The sequence below is a fragment of the Salmo trutta genome, chromosome 13, assembly GCF_901001165.1.
Source record: "Salmo trutta chromosome 13, fSalTru1.1, whole genome shotgun sequence".
Classification (NCBI taxonomy): Eukaryota; Metazoa; Chordata; class Actinopteri; order Salmoniformes; family Salmonidae; genus Salmo; species Salmo trutta.
In genome coordinates this window covers 69,537,279-69,556,069 of record NC_042969.1, presented here as the reverse complement: position 1 = coordinate 69,556,069, position 18,791 = coordinate 69,537,279, and the positions used below count along the sequence as shown (strand labels likewise).

The 18,791-nt window shown below is 42.1% G+C and overlaps 1 protein-coding gene across 10 annotated transcripts in view; it reads left to right on the top strand.

The window, feature by feature from the left end:
• LOC115206443 (kin of IRRE-like protein 3) overlaps positions 1-18,791 on the top strand; it is a 210,138-nt gene that overhangs the window by 143,131 nt on the left and 48,216 nt on the right. For all 10 annotated transcript variants that reach the window (XR_003880797.1, XM_029773460.1, XM_029773456.1 and 7 more), the window contains exon 3: positions 3,306-3,455. Coding sequence is in view for 9 of the 10 variants with exons in the window: in XM_029773460.1 (XP_029629320.1) it covers positions 3,306-3,455 (150 nt within the window). In the remaining variant the exon portion in view is untranslated. The remainder of the gene's footprint in view (positions 1-3,305; positions 3,456-18,791) is intronic.

The window sequence follows — 18,791 nt, the reverse complement described above, 5'->3', positions numbered from 1 at the left end:
ATTAAAGAGAGAGATGCACCGGCCCAAAGCTGCACCAAATGAATGGCATGAATATGCATGAATGGCATGAATATATCTCCAAGCAGTCCACAGAGAGTGCCCACTGGTGTGCACTTTTCTGGAGGGCAAAAATGGAATGATTGAAAACCGAAGTCTTAGAATGTTCCAGATATTGTTCTTAACATTCTAGACAGAGGCGTAGAGTCATTGGAAGCTACCTGACAAACGTGCTCCTCTGGCTTGTCCCCCGACAGCAAATTAAACATTGGTCATCCATTTCTCAGCATCAACCTACCCTATTTCAATCCCTGGAGGTGTCAGTGTGAGACGTGTTCTTCCTGAACAGTGTAAATCACTACCCCCCCGGCCAATTCATCGTCCCTTCCCCTGCCATTGATCCACCATAAAGACAAATCCATTTCTGTCCTGATGGATTCATTACACTTAATGGGACTATTTTACATTGTTTGCTTTAGTTAACATACCTTGTCTTTGAGATTCATTGAGATCAATGTGAGTTATATTTATACAACAGTGACGTCCCTGAAATTTCCTCACATAGAATAAAGCAATGTTTTTGCATGCTCTAAACGTAACCCAGTTATGCCACAGGACAAAATCCACCAATGTCTATTTAAAAGGCATTTAAATGCCATTAAACGAGGCTTACACTAAGGTATTTTTTTCATTTACTCTCAGTTAGCAAGCTTTATTGTATTACACAAGCACATCTAATGTTCAATCTGCTAGAGGGCAAGAGGAGTGAATTGACCGGGTCATTTGTTAATGTACATGAACAAGGAAACTCAGTGGAATGATGTTGTACTGTACAACACAATATGCCTACAGTAAATATTTAGTCCATAAGCTCCTGCACTGGATATAAGGCAGATGGGGTCACCTCAAGGTCATACCATTTACAAGGCCTGCTTGTTGTGAAGAAATAATTTCTCATGTCTCCTGAGCTTACACAGGGTCACCCCAGTGCATTGTGCTTATGCAGGTTCTCGTATTTGAAGGAATGACCTTCATTCAAGGCATGTATTTCAGGAATGGAGTCTCATTCAACTTTAGAGAAAGATATCAGTCAAACTGTGCTTTATCTCTAATAAATAGTTCAACGAAGCCATTGACTCACTGGCTGCATAATCAACAACAGCATGGAACTCAAGATCAATGGTCATTAATGTTATTAAGCGAATGCTGCTCAGTTTTATCAACAATATATTAGAGGGATGTGTAACCTTTTTGACCTTCTTCTGGCCCTGTATGGAAGCTTATGTATCAATGTGAATAATAAGACCCATAACTGCAAGCGGTATGTGGGCAGGAGAGAGCACTCTCTATCTGAGAATCTGCCGATCTTATAAACAGAGGAACCACTCAGAGCTCACATAGCCTACCCCCCCATCTCTTTGTTTGGTACCTCATTGTACACTGCTCCTGCGTTCTATGTTTATGCTATATACTCTCATAGCCGCAGGAAGTAGCTCCTTTGTTTATGCTATATACTCTCATAGCCGAAGGAAGTAGCTCCTATATTTATGCTATATACTCTCATAGCCGCAGGAAGTAGCTCCTTTGTTTATGCTATATACTCTCATAGCCGCAGGAAGCGCTCCTATGTTTATGCTATATACTCTCATAGCTGCAGGAAGTAGCTCCTTTGTTTATGCTATATACTCTCATAGCCGAAGGAAGTAGCTCCTATGTTTATGCTATATACTCTCATAGCTGCAGGAATTAGCTGCTTTGTTTATGCTATATGCTCTCATTGCCGCAGGAAGTAGCTCCTTTGTTTATGCTATATACTTTGATAGCCGCAGGAAGAAGCTTCTATGTTTATGCTATATACTATCATAGCCACAGGAAGTAGCTCCTATGTTTATGCTATATACTATCATAGTAATATATGTTTTGTCAACGGGGGAGGTGAGTGCCTGAACAAATCCGTCCTGCTTCCATCCCCCACCCTCTTAAAGCTTCAAAGCTATGTGGGAAGATGAAATGCAGAGTGGTTTAATCGGCTATAACTCATCCCACTATGAGAAAATTAGGGCCACTTCATGATCTATGAAATTGAATGGGATCCAGTAAAGCAATGGATGATAATTGGGCATTCGGAACACAGTGGTCTCCATAGCCGAACTCAAGGACTTAAAAGCCATTATATCTCCTAGTCTATTAGTCCTAGTCTATTATACTCATATTGGGTGGCATGTGCTAAAACATACCTCTTTAAATCCTCAGTGTTTTATACTAAATCACCAGAAAATCTTTGAAGAGAACATGACTCATTGATAGATGCAACGGAATACATTTTTCATCCAGACATTTAATGGCAGTGATTCAACAGCGGGGTTTGCAGAGATTGTAGCGGGTTAGAGTTGAATACCATCTGATGTATAAGTTCAGTTTGACAAACCACATCGTTGGATAAAATGTTTAACTGTTGGCCTGGTTATGCTTTAAAACTCTCCACTCTATCGGGTTCTGTCATCAGTGAATTACAGAAGAACCTTAGGAGGAGAAAGCAATCACTGCCAAGAAATACTGAACATTTTGGAGAATTTCACTAGCAAAGATTCTCGTTTCAATTCACATTTCTCCAATAATTACACAGAACTCAGCCTTTAGACAGCTGTTCAAGTTATTCATATTGAAAGCTTGTGCAATTTTCCATAAAGCTTCACAATCAAACATATCCCTTTGTCACTTATTTTTTTGTGTTTTAGAACTATCCAACTTTACTCTGCGCTGTAAAATGGTCAGGACTCCTGGACATACATCCCTATTCCTGCATTATTAAACTATGAATCTCACAGCACTGCCCTGCTGAAACACATCTCAATATCTAGCCGTGCGTCTTCACCATGGCAATAAAACATACTCGCTCTCTCAAATACAGAAACCTCCTCAACCCCTATCATCATTGTCATCTACGGAATTCATGTTTTCATCCAGTTCTAAAATGTCTACTTTAACATGTATAATTTTTAAGAAAATCTGGCTTCACATCGGTGCCACTAATAATTCTGAGACAGGTATATTAAATTAAGGTCTCATCTCATTGGAAAAAGAAAAGCCCATTTAAAATGATCAAAAATGTACAGTAACACAGCAGTCAACAATCAGTATTGCACCACTGATCCTTCACTCATTTGTGATTGCCTGCATTCTGGCATTGTTTGTAGCACGCTTTGATATCTCCTATCTTTAAAAAAGGTTGGATTGAATGGTGCTGATGTAGGTTGAAAGACCAGACTCCAGGTTCTGACAGAGCATATGTTGCGTTGTTGTTCCAGGCTACCCTCGTTACACAGTGATTGGGGACCACAGTACAGGGGAACACCACCTTCGGATCCAACGTGTGGAGCTGATGGATGATGCTGTCTTTGAGTGCCAGGCAATCCAGGCAGCCATGAGGTCCCGTCCTGCCCGACTCACTGTGCTGGGTAAGTGAGGATTACCTTTACACACAAATGCACACCACACATACATGCATAGACACAATTTGCACAGATACAATGGCAATGGATGCAGGCAGTTACTTAGTAGCCACCTCAAACCAACCACAATGTCATACCTGTAGTGCTCCTCCCCTCCCTCAACACTTTCAAAATCCACTAAATCTGTGCACTGAATCAATGATCATGCCAGAAAAGCCACAGCTTTTTATCAGCATAACAGGAACTATCAAGATAATGCTGCAGCTAATGGAAACAGTACAGCATCTCTTAACATTGCCAGTCCCTAATGTTTTTACTTTAATTTCCTTCTACAAACCCAGCCATCTTCATTATTAAGCCTGAGAGGTTACTGGTTCTTAATTAAACTTTATTGGGTTATCATTCAGCGTTGCCAGTTCTGCCATATTGAGCAGCATTTGTAAACTCACTGCTCACTTTTTTCTATAGCCCTGTAGGCTCTCTCCCACTCTCTCTGCCCTCTATGTTGTATACCCTTCTGCTGTGGAGGATGATGGGTAATATGAGGGGAAGCTGGAGTCAATGATAGAGCCAGAGAACAAGGGAGAAGAACTGAGGGGAGAGGAGGAGGGAAAGTGGGAGGTCCGTGAAGCTGAGTGTCCTCGCCACGAGAGACTGATTCGCTTTATTGATCTCCGCTAATGAAAAGTGAAACTAATGATCTGTAGGGGTGGAGGCAGCCAGAGAAAGGAGAGAGGGAAGACAAATTGAGGACCAACGTCTCTCACTCTGCCGCGCCCCCTGCAAATGGATATTAATTAATAATTATGAGTTCTTTGCAGAGTCAAAGCAGCTATACGCCGATTCCACTTCCTCCCCTTCCCCCAAAGTTAAGTTTATCTCCCTCCAACCCCGCCGTTCACAGCAGCTAAGTCGTTTGATCAAGGCCTCAAGGAGAGGAGAAGGGTATGAGACACAAATAATTTAGGATGCATTGCCATACCTTCCATTTATTTGTGGTTTCTCTCAGTTGGATTTGATTAATTGACTCTTGATGATAGTGTTGCTTGGGGCTTGCTAAACATTTAGAGTTGAACTAAAGCATCCTTTTCCTGCTCAGTACACTACTGCAACAGTTGATATGTTTCTAACCCAGCCCTGTTGAGCTGTAGTCACATTCTCTAACAAGGTAAAGCTGGCTACTTAGAGGAAAGGGCTTGTCTGTTCAAGCTCCATTAAAATGATTAATCATCAATCAACGAGGGGAGCCATTTGTCTCTATTCCTCTTTGGCTATTTGAGGGTGAAACACGTATCATCCTTTCTCATAAGCCCCGCCATAAGATGTTTGTTTAATCCCCTGCCTAGCTGGCTGACTCCTGAATACATTGCGAAGGAGGGCCCCCAGGCAGGCACACATGCAAGGTAATGGAATAAATATATGCAAACCCCATGTCACTGCAAACTCTAAGCTGTCAATTACCCGCCAGTGGTGACAGAGTGTGTCTATCGACTCGGAAGACACCGACGGTCCGTCATAGAGTGGAACAGTCTCCCTTCTCTCCTACCTGACTGTCAAATAAATCTAAAAACTTTCCCGTCCTCTCTCTCTCTCATCAGCCATATATCTGTCCCAGCCCTACTGTGTTCTATATCAAAGGGAACCGTTTTCTTTATAACTTTGATATTTACAGATAAAAGACACAGATTTTGAGTTTTTTTGTCGCTCGATATTCTCCCATAAGAATGGTACTGTGTCAATATGTTCATTTATTATAGAAAGCCTTCAAATTCTAGTCTTACAGGCAATTCCAGGACTGGTGAACTCCTGCACCTTATTTATGTTCAAACACAAAATCGTTGAAATACCTAGCATGACTCAATGGGGCAAAAAAGTTAAATCCAATTTTGCTATGCATTTAAGCCAAGGATATACAGTCTCTAACCTGACCCTTCTCCTGTTTCCACATTAGTAAAAACATGTGTTGGTGAGTTTGGAGTGTCTTATGTGAGTAGCATTTGGAGCAAAAAGTAAGCATATAAAATACATTTGGTATGGGGGAAACACCATAGAAGAATGAAAGGGTCGTCAATAAAGCAAACAGGCATCTACTTCCCTCCTCAGAAATGTTTCAAGAAAATATGGCCCCTTGGAAAAATTATCCTTGAACTTTGAACCCCATATCTGAGTGCAGCCATGGGATCCAGGATGCAGCCATAGAGCCCTGGAGGTCAAGGGGGCTAAGGTCTGGTGAATTAGACATGAATGTGGGGTTATGGTCTGGGGTTAGTCCTCAGCAGGGGCGGAAATCCCCCATCCTGGGAAAAATATGATTTGTCCCCCCCAATATATCACTGAAACATAACTATGTAATTTAAATAATATTAATAATACGCAATGAAAGCAATTGTGCTGATTATAGATACTTAATAGCGCGTTTTTAAGTTTCAAAAGATTGCGACCCCCCCACCCTTTGCCTCACAATGGTTTGATCCACTGCCAGTTCCTTAGTTGGCAAGGTAACAGAGGGGTCATATCCACTGTCTGAAAGGCACTCAATGAGCGTAACTGACGTGAGGTTAATCCAGTCAATCGCGCACACACACTAGCTGAATATTCAGAGCTAGCGGGCAAATATTAACTATTAAGCTAGCTAGTAATTATTCCATTTATGTGGCCTCGTCAAAGATGGAATCTTTGCTATCGTCAATTTATTCCAAGATCAGTATGCAGATGATGTAAGTTAGTGCTTCAAAGTCCCTGTGATAAGGTTAGCGATAAACTGAAGTCCAAACTGAACAGAATTACACTCTCTTCTACCATTGTCTTAAATATATTTAATGGTCTCGTTGCAAAAGCTAAATTGTCTCAAGGGAACTTTTTTTTTTATATATTTTTTTTAATATGAAACAAACTATTAAAATTACAAAAGGTTGCAGCATATGTTGTGTAAATGGTGAACTCATACAGCTGTCAACTCTTGTCATTTTAATCCGTTTCACATTTGCTAGCTACCTTTTAGATCGAAGCCCAAATAGAGTGATAAAAGATAAGATGATAGAAGCCCATCTCCTACTGTAAATAACACACACACTGTGTGTGTAGCCAGCCAACCAGGTAGAAAAACGGCAGAAAAATAAAAGACGGACATCAGAGTATTTTTCAGTACACCAAAACGCAAAGTAAGAACCCTAGTAGCCTAATATCTCAAAGACTAGTTGATCAAATGTTCATAAGAAAGAAATGAAATTCTAATGGAAATGTTTCACAATGATGTCATTAGGCAGAGCAGGCAACAGATGGCACACAGGCAGCAGAGTTGGGGACAGATATGCAGGGACAGACTGGCAGAGACAGGGAGTCTCAGGTAAGTTTGTTGAGTCTTTGGCAACATTATGAAAGGTTCTCAATTTTTTTGACTTGTAAAATAGGAACATAATTGGAAAATGCCATGGATACCCCCACTCTCAACTTAAACTGGTGACTGAACTAAGATTTGTTAAAGGCAATGGTATTGCTGTTGTGATTAGTTGTGTAGTTTTGGGTACCGGTAGTTAGGAGTACGGCAAACACCTTATTTCTTTGGTTCCTCAACATATATTTACCATATTACAATGTAGGCTATGTGTTACAGCACTACTTTTGGTGTCCCCCTCAGGAATTGCTCTTGAGAAAATGTCATGTAATTGTCCCCTCCAAAGTTGATATCAGATTTTCGCCCCTGGTCCTCAGTCTAATTATATCCTCTGCAGCAAGGTAGCAGGCAGCCAAACCTATGCATCAATGTGTTCACCTTGGTCTGGGGTAGGAGCAAAGGGGGAGGCCTGGGCTCTCTGGAATAAGGTCTCTACCTTTAAACAGACCTGTGAGGCCAGGTAGTTTTTTGTCAGAGAAATGTGCAACATTTACCATTTAGCGATGGAGAAAGCGTTATTGCTGCTGTTTTCAGAGTAGGCCTACATTGAGTGTTGAGGTCTGCTGTTGACTCTACTGTGACATTTAGAGAGCTCATTGACATTCATCCACCGACAGGTCTTCTAATGAACCTTCAGTCCTCATCAATCGCTTATGTTTTCCTTTGTTGTTCCTTCCCGTTCCTCGTTTGGTCTTGCTCGTTAATGCAAGGTCGTAGTCCTCTCTGATTACTACATGTGTTGCAGTCCAAGATGAAAAACGATTAAAAAGTGATACAAAGTAATGCCACAAGGCCCTAATACATTCATAAGTATTCTCTGGGAAGTTATGTTTTGATATTGCTCATTAGGAAATATTTACTTTGCTGCAGATTAATTCCAAAGAACATACCAGAGCTAGATCTGTCATCAGTTTTCATTTGCTGTCAAGCTAATTATTAATTACAGTCACACTGCTATGGGAAGATCAAGTTTCCTTAGCATGGAATTAATAATGGTAAATAGCAGGTCTTAGAGCTGTAATGTCCCAGACAGCCTTCTACCCTTGTTTGTCACTTTAGAGAGCGTCCGGAGGCACTCCGATTATTAACTTTTAATTGCAAGAGAGCAAGACTTGAGATCTGATAAAACACTTCCTTCCAAATTGCTAAACATTTGTCTTTGGAGCAGCCAAAGACAAGGGAGGGCAATCAGCTATGTTGAGTTCTGACTTGCCTTTGAAAATGTTTTTTTCAGAGGCAAAAATTACATTTTCCATGAAAGCTTGTTGATTATTATTCTACCTTCTATTCCAGCCTTGCACAGTGCCAGGGGTCATGATGTGCCTCACAGCATGACGTTGGAAGGAGAAAATCAAGTTATATCTAACTGTGCACAGATAGTTTGCTTCCCAGTGTCCTCCTGTTACTGCTTGGAGCTCACCTCTTTTCTTATGTCTAGTTTTTTGTCCTGTGGTGAAATGATTGAGTGTCTGTTCAGCGTGACCCTTTGTTATTTTTACCTTAGAATCCACCTCATCATCCTGTCATTTCTTTGTCCTCAGAAAAATTGACTTCTCCAGTCAGGGGAGGGAGCCGGTGACTTATTTGACTTTAACACACCTTGGGGAGTGTAGGTCATTCACTAGATTTCTCCAATAGTGTTGGACCAAACAATGCTGCTCTGCACCACAGGGTCTTTTTAGCATGACATCTTAGTGATGTGTCTCTCTACTGAAGTGCCTCAATTTTCAACTTTAAAAAGGTTCAGTCATATGTTTATTCTATTACATTGCAATTTCTATTTTATGAAGGATAACTTTAAAACAGTGATAGACAAAGGAAATAAAAGTTCAACATTTAATGAAAATGTGTCCTTCAAATGTTTTGTCTCACTCAAGGAACTGTATTGAAATCTTGACACTGAACCGAAGGGCAACTTCATGAGGAGCATTGTGTTTTGATAACCAGACACAAACATGAAGCAGTATTTGTCCCTATGTCTCCTGTAGTTCAACCCACTGAATCCCACTTATGCTTTACTGAATCAAGCATTTGAAAATAGATGCACTGTATGAAAACAGAAGGGACACAAAGTGAATGCCTTACTGAAGAAGCACAAGGGCGAGAATGCAAGATGATTAGCAGTAGCAGTCACGACAATAGCAGTATTTCTATCGCCACCACTTTTACCCCTCCAACTAATTCATGAAACTGGTTTTACTCCCAGCTCTCTCTTTCTCCCTTTCTCTATATCTCTGAATGATGCTACATGACTGTGCATGACAAAATTGCAAAGTCTTGAAAGAAAATGCTGAAACACCTCATTTATCAGTTTAAGTGTACTAGTGTTCTGTATGTAACTAATTTATCTCTCAATTTGGCTCTAGCCAAGCATCGCCGCTCAAGTAGGGCCAGATAAGAACCCCTGATCAGCAGTCATTTTGTTAGAAATATGGCTCTACCATTTACATTATTCTGCTCACACTACCCTGATTTACATTAAAGTACATTACTGACTTGTCTGAGATCTAAGACAAAGTGAGACCATCTATAATATCAGTGACTCTAAACAGCTGTATGTTAATACCAAATGATTGCAGGTAGGGTATGTTTTTGGGTTTGAGCGAGTTTTAATAGGCAATGGTACTTTTCCAAACACACACACAGCTGTGTTTTTGAAGTATTTTAAATTCCATATATGTTCAGTAATAATTTATCATAACAAAAATGATTATTGACTGAAACAAATCTAGAACTGGAGGAGGTGAGAGATTGATTGACACACTGCAAGGAACAAAGCATTTCCATTACATTTAATTGGACCCTGCTTTTACATTTCATGCAAAATCACAGCGACATAATAAACACACACACACCAACACACGAACACGTTAGTGCCCTCCCAATCTGTGGAGAGCAGCTTTGGCGCTGCACATCGCTGCTCTGTGACGGAGCCGTCTCTGCACGCTGCTGACAAGTCTGGCATCTCACCACTCCTCCCATGTCTCCAGAAAACCTCCCCATCCCTGTCTTCATTCTCCCTGTGTGGGTCAGCACCCACGCATGCACGCATGCTCACACACACACGCACGCACGCTCACGCTCACACACACACAAACACACACACACACACAGTTAAACCTTGACTCACATTAATCCCTGATCATCTGTCGTCTCATAAGGATAGGGTCCACTGTGATACTTTGGATTGGCATCATTCATGCACACATCTTAAAATAAAAAAAGAAAGTAAAACTAACACAGATGGTATTACCAGAGAGGGAGAGATAGAGAGTCTGTGTGAGCCAGAATCTTGTGGCCTACAAACAGGTGTATGGTGACATCAATTGAATAGGCCTGTGTTTTGGGCCAGTGAGCCACATATGTCTCTTGTCTTCCATCTACGATGGATAGTTATTTTTGCCCTTCTCTATTGTGATCTGTCGATCACAACCTCTGCAAGCTGCCACGGCGCTGTCGCATTGGGGTGACAGGCTGCTGGCGCGAGCATTCCGCCAAAACCGACCAGGCAAGCCAACCCATTTTTGTTCCAGACACCTCGGCAGAAGCACAGCACTGTGCACGCTGCATTTCCAGTCCCCCCCTTCCTTTCCCATTCCCCCATCTCAGAGTTTCTTCTGAGGTTACCCCTCTCATTCACTCACCTCCAAATTGCCTTTTCAACCAAATCGCCTGCTCCTGGATGGCTGTGTATAGGACTACATGCTGTATGGAGAATGTTCCCCAGCCTGGGTTTGGCTTTTTATAACTCAGGTTGTCCGCCATCAGCAGAGCCCCAATGGTAATAGACTGGCTTTACTTCTCCCCCAGTCATGGCGCCATCAAGGTGTTTTCTCAGACCAGGCTAATCCCAGAGGTTCTGAGGTATTGAAATGTCTTCCAGGACACAGGGCAGGTTTATACTCAAGGTTTATTCAGACAAGCCCTGACCATGACAGGCTTACTGGCCCACACTGTTTGCTTAATTACAAATCCATACTGTATGCCTCAGTCTCATTTATAGATATTTTTGATTATACACTAAAAGTAAATGATCTCACTAAAACACAATCAATAGGACCTGACTTCTTCTCCCCAGCCTGCTCTGAGTTTTGCAGTATAACATGGCTCTTCTTCTCCCCAGCCTGCTCTGAGTTTTGCAGTATAACATGGCTCTGAGCTCAAACATGAAACAACCCCTATTGTTATCTCTCTCAGGAAGGGGCGATGAAATTCCATTAAACTCCAGTGCTCCTTTAATGAACTTCAATGGAATCTCTAATCTGAGGCGGATGGCTGGGCTAATGTAAGACTGTGTGCCCCCTCAAAACACACCTAATATTCTCACTCCCTGAAAAATGTTGCTTGGAGCATAAATATGTGAAATTAACTGGTACACCTGTGATGGCCACGAAAAAGTGACAGACAGGCACACAATAACCCTCCAGATAATCGTTAAAGGTGAGAAAAAGTTATAAGCAAAGTACATTTAGAGATAAAATGTTAATACATGCTTGAAATCCCTCCTCGTGAGCAGGAAGGAAAAACAGGGAAACAGTATGAGACAAGTAAGACAAGAACACATACTACATAACTAATCTTCTCTTGATTGATCTACTCCTTTAAAGAAAACTCACAGAATATCTCTTCCATTCCCTATCTCAGACAACAAGAGGATGTTTTTTGCTCTCTAACCTAGTTGAGAAACTAATGAACAGTGTGTGTGTTTGTCTGTGTGTGGAAGTGTGTGGTGTGAGATTGCATTATACTCTCCCAGAGAAAAGTGGGGAAAGAGAAAGGATTTCAACGAGCCAGCTGGTAATTAAAGAGGAGCGATCAATCCGAGCCGCTGACCGGCTCGTGAGAAATCCTTTGCGGGGCCACAGTAAAGGGCTAATTTGGAACCATTAGGGGCTGCCGAGTTTGCAAACAGGCCTGTAATGATGATGACTGGCGGGGTTCGAGGCCTTTGTGCGGTTGTCAGACCGGCCCGCAAGAGGGACGGTGGTGGTGGAGAGATGACTTAACAGAAGCCCTGTATGGAGAGAGTGAGAGTGAGAGGGAACTGGAATTACACCTACTTTTATAACTGTCCTGGGAGTTCCACTGTGACTCAGTATAGGCTACTCTTTAATGTTGCTTCATTGTGCACTGTAGAAAGTCCACTGTAGAATGTACAGTCGTAGATCAATGGCATGTGATGTACATAGGTTGAGGTAAACTACCTACCCATTGTTTGGTCAGGCAGTACTTACAGTACGTCTGAGTGAGCCTTTTGTTTTGTGAGGGGATTGCCCCTGTGTCCCTAAATGGGGAACCCACAGTGAAAGATTGAGGTGTGCAGATGGAGAGCATGCCACCTGTGCCAATCACTTAGCAAAGAGATGACACTAGCTCTCATTCTACTCAGAGATCCTCTGTGTCATCCTTGTGACAGACATCAGACACATGGTGGAAATGAAAAAAGCCCTGTCAGAATCAGCCAAGCGTGTCTTTCTCCTCTTTGTCTGTTTTCCATCCAGCCTTGACACATCACCGCCTGTCTCCCAGAGCAGAGCACACGACTTGAAAGCATAACGACAATCTGTGTGCGCTGCCATGGACCTCTGCGTATGGAGTTTTCCATGCATTAAATCTTAACCTTCACTACAGCGGCACTTAGGTCCTCTCTGAGGGAAACCTTATGGATGGTTTAAAGGCTAAAGTATTATCAATTTTACAGGTCAAGATGGGTCAATAATGTCTCTAGGAGATGGGTTGGAAATAGCCTTTAAACTATTACACTCTTTCACATTCTGTTGTGGCATCGCATCACTTCCTGGCTGTACTGTACCTACTGGGCACAGACATCAATTCAATGTCTATTCTACATTGGACCAATGCAATTTCATTGAAATGACGTGGAAACAACGTTGATTCAACCAGTGTGCATCCAGTGGGTATGTGATTTCTGGAAGCCTTGAGCTGTCGTGTTCTACGGTAGAACGTCAACACATTTGACTTACATTAGTTTACAGCCATTGCTCTTCCTTGATGGCCTGGTATTGTGACTGGAGTGGTGACAGTCAATACCAGCCTGAATCCACAACCCACTTACTCCATCTTTAATATGCATGTCTGCGCTGTCGTCAGTCACATAGTGTTAGGCTCTCAGAGAACTCCAAATGGAGCAGTTTTTCCTCTCAATTGGCCCCTTCAGAAGATGGGAGCCTTGCATACCTCAAACAGCTTGACAGTTAATTAATGTTTCAGCAGCATTGAGTGAGCACTGACAGCAAGCCAATAACACTGGATCTCTAGAAGCAACAGTCATCTCTCCATCTCTGTTCCTCACTATTATTCATATTTTCATAAACAAATTAGATGGTTGGTTGGCCAGTATGCAAGCTGATCAGATAGGGCTTCTCTCATTCTGGTGACAAATGAGGAAAAAGCTTGTTTCCAATCTTACACCACAATATTACCATACCACAATGTATGTCCATTAGTTCAGATACGCAAATATCTTTGTCTTCTAAATAAGACCCAGCATTTCTATCTTCCACAAACTTGTGTAACTTTACATCATGAAGAACACCAGGTCAAAAAGTCATGAAATAACTGCAATATTTTCTGTACAAATAAAACATTGCACTCTATATCACTGTTCCCAGATGCATTTGAAGAGGCAGGAATGTGTCAATAGTTCTGGTCTAGAAACAGGTTGGAGAATTTCCTGGGAGTTGAGTCACAAGGTCCAGCTGGACTCCACTGGCCAAGCAGAAAAACATTTCCCCAGCGCTCCCCTGTTGCAAAATCTCACACTTTGTCAAATCAAATCAAAGTTTATTTGTCACGTCCGCTGAATACAACAGGTGTAGACCTTACAGTGAAATGCTTACTTACAGGCTCTACCAAATAGTGCAAAAAAGGTATTCGGTGAACAATAGGTAGGTAAAGAAATAAAACAACAGTAAAAAGACATGCTATATACAGTAGCGAGGCTATAAAAGTAGCGAGGCTACATACAGACACCGGTTAGTCAGGCTGATTGAGGTAGTATGTACATGTAGATATGGTTAAAGTGACTATGCATATATGATGAACAGAGAGTAGCAGTAGCGTAAAAGAGGGGTTGGCGGGTGGTGGGTGGGACACAATGCAGATAGCCTGGTTAGCCACTGTGCGGGAGCACTGGTTTGTCGGCCCAATTGAGGTAGGATGTAAATGAATGTATAGTTAAAGTGACTATGCATATATGACAAACAGAGAGTAGCAGCAGTGTAAAAAGAGGGGTTTGGTTGGGGGGGGGCACACAATGCAAATAGTCTGGGTAGCCATTTGATTACCTGTTCAGGAGTCTTATGGCTTGGGGGTAAAAACTGTTGAGAAACCTTTTTGTCCTAGACTTGGCACTCCTGTACCGCTTGCCATGCGGTAGTAGAGAGAACAGTCTATGACTGGGGTGGCTGGGGTCTTTGACAAGTTTTAGGGCCTTCCTCTGATACCGCCTGGTGTAGAGGTCCTGGATGGCAGGCAGCTTAGCCCCAGTGTTGTACTGGGCCGTAAGCACTACCCTCTGTAGAGGGCCGAGCAGTTGCCGTACCAGGCAGTGATGCAACCTGTCAGGATGCTCTCGATGTTGCAGCTGTAGAAGCTTTTGAGGATCTCAGGACCTCTTTTTAGTTTCCTGGGGGGGAGTAGGCTTTGTCGTGCCCTCTTCACGTCTGTCTAGGTGTGTTTGAACCATTAGAGTTTGTTGTTGATGTGGACACCAAGGAACTTGAAGCTCTCAAACTGCTCCACTACAGCCCCGTCAATGAGAATGGGGGCGTGCTCAGTCCTCCTTTTCCTGTAGTCCACAATCATCTCCTTAGTCTCGGTTACGTTGAGGGATAGGTTGTTTTTCTGGCACCACCCTGCCAGGTCTCTGACTTCCTCCCTATAGGCTGTCTCGTCATTGTCGGGGGTTCAGGCCTCCTACTGTTGTGTTGTCTGCAAACTTAATGATGATGTTGGAGTTGTGCCTGGCCATGCAGTACAGGAGAGAAGTACAGGAGGGGACTGAGCACGCACCCCTGGGGAGCTCCAAAGTTGAGGATCAGCGTGGCAGATGTGTTGCTATCTACACTCACCACCTGGGGGTGGCCAGTCAGGAAGTCCAGGATCCAGTTGCCGAGGGAGGTGTTTAGTACCAGGATCCTTAGCTTAGTGATGAGCTTTGAGGGTACTATGGTGTTGAATGCTGAGCTGTAGTCAATGAATAGCATTCTCACATCCAGGTGTGAAAGGGGAGTGTGGAGTGCAATAGAGATTGCATCATCTGTGGATCTGTTTGGGCGGTATGCAAATTGGAGTGGGTCTAGGGTTTCTTGGATAATGGTGTTGATGTGAGCCATTACCAACCTTTCAAAGCACTTCATGGCTACAGACGTGAGTGCTACGGGTCCGTAGTCATTTAGGCAGGTTGCCTTTGTGTTCTTGGGCACAGGGCCTATGGTGGTCTGCTTGAAACATGTTAATATTACAGATTTAATCAGGGACCTGTTGAAAATGTCAATGAAGACACCTGCCAGTTGGTCAGCACATGGCCGGAGCACACGTCCTGGTAATCCGTCTGGCAATGCAGCCTTGTGTATGTTGACCTGCTTGCCTCGAATAGAGCATAGAAGTGATTTAGCTCATCTGGTAGGCTCGTGTCACTGGACAGTTCATGGCTGTGCTTCCTTTTGTTTTCTGTAATAGTTTGCAAGCCCTGCCACATAAGATGAGCGTTGGAGCCGGTGTAGTATGATTCAATCTTAGCCCTGTATTGACACTTTGCCTGTTTGATGGTTCGTCGCAGGGTATAGCAGGATTTCTTGTAAGCTTCCGGGTTAGAGTCCTGCACCCTGAAAGCGGCAGCTCTACCCTTTAGCTCATTGCGAATGTTTGCTGTAATCCATGGCTTCTGGTTGGGGTATGTACATACAGTCACTGTGGGGACGATGTCCTCGATGCACTTATTGATAAAGCCAGTGACTGATGTGGTGTACTCCTCAATGCCATCGGAAGAATCCTGGAACATGTTCCAGTCCGTGATAGCAAAACAGTCCTGTAGTTTAGCATCTGCTTCATCTGACCACTTTTTTATAGACCACTGGTGCTTCCTCCTTAAATTTTTGCTTGTAAGCAGGAATCAGAAGGATAGAGTTGTGGCATAGTCCCGGTGTCACCGGTACTATACATATCATATACATATCACGTTTTAGATAAGACCCAGATGCAGACAGTGTTGAAGAAACAAAGTTTAATTCTAAAAAACGGGCTGGCAAACGACAGGTCAAAGGCAGGCAGGGGTCATTAATCCAGAGAGGGTGTAAAGGGTCCAGAACGGCAGGCAGTCTCATGTCAGGGCAGGCAGGGATCAACAATTCAGTCCGGTGGGGTAAGGTACAAAACGGCAGGCAGGCTCAGGGCAGGCAGAACCGTCAAAACCGGGAAGGACTAGAAAACAGGAAACAAACACTGGTAGGTTTTACGAACAAAACAAACTGGCAACAGACATACAGAACAGAGGTATAAATACACAGGAGATAATGGGGAAGATGGGTGACACTTGGAGTGGGGTGGAGACAAGCACAAAGACAGGTGAAACAGATCAGGGTGTGACAATACAGCCCTGCATCAGTTATATTTAGTTATATTAGTTAGATTTAGTCTGCAGTTTTTTTCATCCCATAACCCCAAAAATGAAATTAACTAGAGGCAGTAAAAATAACATGTATGACCTTCCTTCCTGAGTTTGGATGTTAGCTCTATTTTACATCAGAAGTTGTAGATGTGTTGATGGTGACACAGTCCTTGTTGATCATCCACAGGTCTACTATGACTTCCATAGGATGTGAACTAGGCAGTGCTCAATGTTTCTGAGGAATTGTTGAAAGTGTAGATCCTGCTGAAAGTGGGTTGTTTAGTACTGTAAAGCTCAAACATGAATGGAAGACTAACCATTAAAGTGATATCTGGAACTTTAGCATAATTTCAGCCAGTAGTTTTGGAATTGGTGCTCGAGGCAAAACAGGTCCCCGTTTTTTTGTACACTATAGTACGTCATCCAATTGTGTACTACATCATCTAATCTGTATGATATATTACGTCATACATTTAAAAAAAAATACAATGTATTTTTTCAGCAATTTCGTATGATATGTTTCGAATACAATTCGTACAGTATGTTACAAATCTGTTGAGCCTAAGATCCCGGGCTGCATCTGTAACCCCTTAAGGTCCACACCCCAGCAGGAATCTAATTAGCATAATAGACAAATCCTCACAAAAATCTGTCAGTTTAAGCTAGAAATATCTGGGGTTTTTTGCATTGGATGCGTCTCAATCCACCACATCCACCTACAGTATATGGAGACTGTTTAGTGCCAAAAACAAGGCTTGAATACATATATATAAAAAAAATTAAATCCTGATCTTCTTATATCTCTCAGATAATATCCTGCATGAATCGGCTGGGAACTAACCAACCAGGTTCAATGTTAGCTAGCTAACATTAGGCTCTAACTAGCCAAGCAAATGGTTCTGGGATATGAATAAAAATGTCATACACTTTACGTTAGCTAGGGAGCCAGCCAGCTTGGGAGCCAGCCAGCTAACGTTAGCTAGCTAGCTAACAGTACATTTTAGCTTGAAATGAAACAACTTTCTGTCAACTTTAAACGTGTAATATCTAAAAATGTACCTAGCTACGCTAGACTATCTTACCCGTATACATCATCATGGATGATGGACGAGTCTCCATGCCACAGATGCCATGCCACGGTTGCCCTTAGTTTGAAGATGTAATCCGGAGACAGGTGTTTTCTCCATCTTTTTAGCTATCAAACTCTAATTCCACTGATTTCAAAACTCGATCCTCCAGAAAGTGGAGAGCAACACTTATGCAGCTCCACTACACAATATATATATTTTTAAAGCCGCGTTCGACAGGATTACCAACACAGACTGACCAGCTCAAATAGGCAGAATCCTTCTATTTGGCAGACCAATCTGAACTCCTCTCTCGGCATGTCAAGCCCACCCATTATCTCAGCCAATCATGGCTAGTGGAAAGGTTGCTGACTTTTTCTGTGGCTTAACCAACAAGGCTTGTAATTTAACAATTGTATTTGTATTACAGATGGCATACAAGTTTGTTATTAAGGCACATGAAAGTTCACATGTTTCAGAAGGCATTTCTGCCCAAAAATGCATTTTGATAAAACAAATGTATAATATACGTTAAAGTGGCTCTTCTGTGAAGTCGTGACTTGAGACATATGCCTAGTTTCCTGAAATGGGTCACATATAGGATAGCCACTTCAGAACGACTTCCTCTGGATTTTTTGGGGGGTCTGCTATCTGTTGTTCAATGTAGTGAAAATGATGAGCAATGTGTTTTGTATGGGCTAATATCAATCATTTTTTATATATTTGCTTTTTTATTCTTCAAGGGGTCTTAAAATTCTAAATCAAATATCAAAATTATCACTGGTATGATCTTCTTGAAAGGATTAGCCCCTTTTTTCAATTTTCACCAAAAATGACATACCCAAGTCTAATTGCCTGTAGCTCAGGCCCTGAAGCAAGGATATGCATATTATTGGTACCATTTGAAAGGAAACATTTGACGTTTATGTAGGAGAATATAACACAATAGATCTGGTAAAAGATAATACAAAGAAAAAAATCAACCGTTCTTGTATTTCTTTGTACCATCATCTTTGAAATGCAAGAGAAAGGCCATAGTGTATTATTACAGCCCAGGTGCAATTTACATTTTGGCCGCTAGATAGCATCAGTGTATGTCTAAAGTTTTAGACTGATCCAATGAACCATTGCATTTCAGTTCAATTTTCTTTAAATCAAGACTGCCCAAATGTGCCTAATTTCTTTATTAATAACTTTTCATGTTCAAAATTGTGCACTCTCCTCAAACAATAGCATAGTAATCCTTTACT